Source organism: Trichosurus vulpecula, chromosome 8 (genome assembly GCF_011100635.1).
Source record: "Trichosurus vulpecula isolate mTriVul1 chromosome 8, mTriVul1.pri, whole genome shotgun sequence".
Taxonomy (NCBI): Eukaryota; Metazoa; Chordata; class Mammalia; order Diprotodontia; family Phalangeridae; genus Trichosurus; species Trichosurus vulpecula.
Window position 1 is genome coordinate 177,819,039 of NC_050580.1, and position 2,688 is coordinate 177,821,726.

General features: G+C 41.4%; 1 protein-coding gene across 1 annotated transcript; it reads right to left on the bottom strand.

Annotated features, from left to right (window-relative positions):
* Positions 1-1,179: 1,179 nt before the first annotated feature.
* LOC118827880 (olfactory receptor 49-like) lies at positions 1,180-2,115 on the bottom strand. The gene has a single exon (XM_036734214.1). It carries the CDS (start codon positions 2,113-2,115, stop codon positions 1,180-1,182), a length of 936 nt encoding a protein of 311 aa, XP_036590109.1.
* Positions 2,116-2,688: the final 573 nt, after the last annotated feature.

A 2,688-nucleotide genomic window follows, 5' to 3' on the forward strand; every position in this document is an offset into this window, starting at 1 on the left:
TATCTATCTATCTGTCTGTCTGTCTGTCTGTCTATCTATCAATCATTTATCTATCTTCTCCCCTCAAAATCTGCAAAACTGAAGATATGCTTCTTATAAAGCAGTTTGGCCTGAGCAAATTGACAAATAGGCAGCAAAAGGTGCTTATTACAACAAAAGAGAATGCATATCATTCTTACAAAGGAAAGAATGTGTCCCTTTTCACTTAGTATTTATACCAGACCAAAAGATATTGAAGTGATTTGCCATTTCCTTCTCCAGCTTATTTTACAGATAAGAAACCAAGGCAAACAGGGTTAAATGACTCGCCCAGGGTCACACAGCTAGTAAGTGTCTGAGGCCACATTTGAACTCAGGAAGATGAGTCTTCTATCCACTGTACCATCTCCCTCTCAACTTTCCTATGTTAACAACATAGCATCACAATTATCTTTCTTCATGAGTCACCATGTTTTCTTCCTTCATTCAAATGGTTCTGGATAAGGTTCCTTTCCCAGTGAGATATTCCCCAGGTTCAAGTGAGGTTGTAATCCAGCCTTTTCCCACATTACCTGAACTTGTATATCCTACATATTGGCTTCAACTTATATAGATGCATAATTTAATCTGGATTTTTAAATGTTTGTTTGCTTTTGCTATGATCTTGACATCTTAAATTTACACGTTAGATAATATATTCCCAAAGGGCAAGTGTTGTATATTTTTGAATAGCTTTATACAACATTTTCCAGAACGGTGCAATAAAAGGGCTTTGGGTGATGATAATTTTTATCATTTTAAGCAGATGTTATCTCAGCAGGAATAGTACCTAGGTTTGTTGTAAATGAATGATGAACTATGAGTGAGAATGCAGGCATGGGTCAGGAGCTAGTTACCAGGGAAGACCTGCCACCAGAGCAGAGTTGACCTCCTTGTATTCTCTGCCTCCTTAACTAGAAGAACTGAACAATCACCAGGTTCCCATGATGTGAGCAGGGCAATGGAACACTGTGGTTTAGTTTCATTGGGAAGGCTGGGGACAATGTATTGAGAAGAGGGCTAGGTTTTTGTTGGCAAAAGAGGAGAAGAAGGGGAAAAAACGTGGGTGAATAGTGAGGAAGACTTCTAGAACAATCTTTTCAGGGAACTTTGAGAACATTTGCCTGCTATGAACAACTATCACTGTTCCACAACTCCAGCTCAGGCCTGGGAGATCCAGTTGCCCACCTTTTCTCTAATCACCAGTTTTACCTGTTTGTTCCTCAAGGTGTAGATGAAAGGGTTGAGCATTGGGGTCCCCACAGTGTTGAGGATGGCCACCACTTTGTTCAGGTCTTCCCCTTCACTGCCCTTACCTGCCCTGACATACATAAAGATACAGCTGCCATAAAAAAGTGATACCACAATGATGTGGGAGGAACAAGTGGAAAAGGCTTTCTGCTTCTCCTTGGCTGAAGGGATGTGCAAGATTGTATAGAGGATATGGCCATAGCAAGAGGCAGTGACGGATAAGGTGCCCAGCAGACTGATGTTGGCTCCAATGAAACCTATCAATTCCAATATACTCGTGTCTGCACATATAAGCTCTAGCAATGGGAAATTGTCACAGAAAAAATGATTGATGACATTGGGACCACAGAAAGGCTGCTGAACTGTTATGTAACTTGGGACAATGATGAGAAGGAAACCTCCCATCCATGAGGACAGCACCAGCTGCACACAGACCCTTTTGCTCATGATGGTGGCATAACGCAAGGGATTACAGATTGCCACATACCGATCAAAGGACATCACAGCCAGGAGGAGGAATTCTGTGGTTCCTAGGAAAAAGTAGAGGAAACTTTGCAGTAAGCATCCCAGAAAGGAGATGGTCTTGTTCCCTGTTAGGATGTTGTTCAGCATCTTGGGAAAGATGACAGAAGTGAACCAGATCTCCAGAACAGCAAAATTTCTAAGGAAGTAGTACATGGGGGTGTGAAGGCGATGATCCATCAGGGTGACGACAATGATGAGGAGGTTCCCCAGCAGTGTGATAAGGTAGGTCAGGAGGAGCCCCACAAAGATCAGCATTTGTAATTCACAGGCATCTGTGAGTCCCTGAAGAATGATCTCAGTGATAGTGGTGCTGTTCCCCATGTTCCTTGTTGGAGAAAAAGAGATGAGAGTATTAGCACATGAAGCTGTGATGCTGTACGATGCCAATTGATTTAAAGGTGGAGAGAATAGGAAATGAAAGAAGCTTTTCCAGTTCAGCAAGTCTTTTATTTTTATGTACAACAATATCTTCAACCTCCAGAGCCACATCCATCATAACTCCTTAGCCAGTGAATAACTTATATAGAATTTGCCTTGGAACTAAGTGGGGCTAGCATTGTAAAGCTGAATAATAACTCAGATAGTTGACCGAAGAACTCTTATCTATTTTATTTTCACAACCAAACCAGGTCCATTCTTTCTGCCATTACTCTGTTCCTTATAAGAAAACCCATTCTCAACACTTCTCCTTCTTTCTTTTATCCCAGATTATGGATCATCTTTTTTTATGTTCTTTGGCACTAGAAATCATTTCATTGTTCCACTACACATTCCCCCACCCACGATCCTATATCCTTCAAGTCATTCAAAGCAGAGGCATTGAAAGTAAATATGCAACCTAGCTTGTTTACCCAGCTGTTCCTTGTGCTTCCAGTATTGACTCCTTGCATCAGG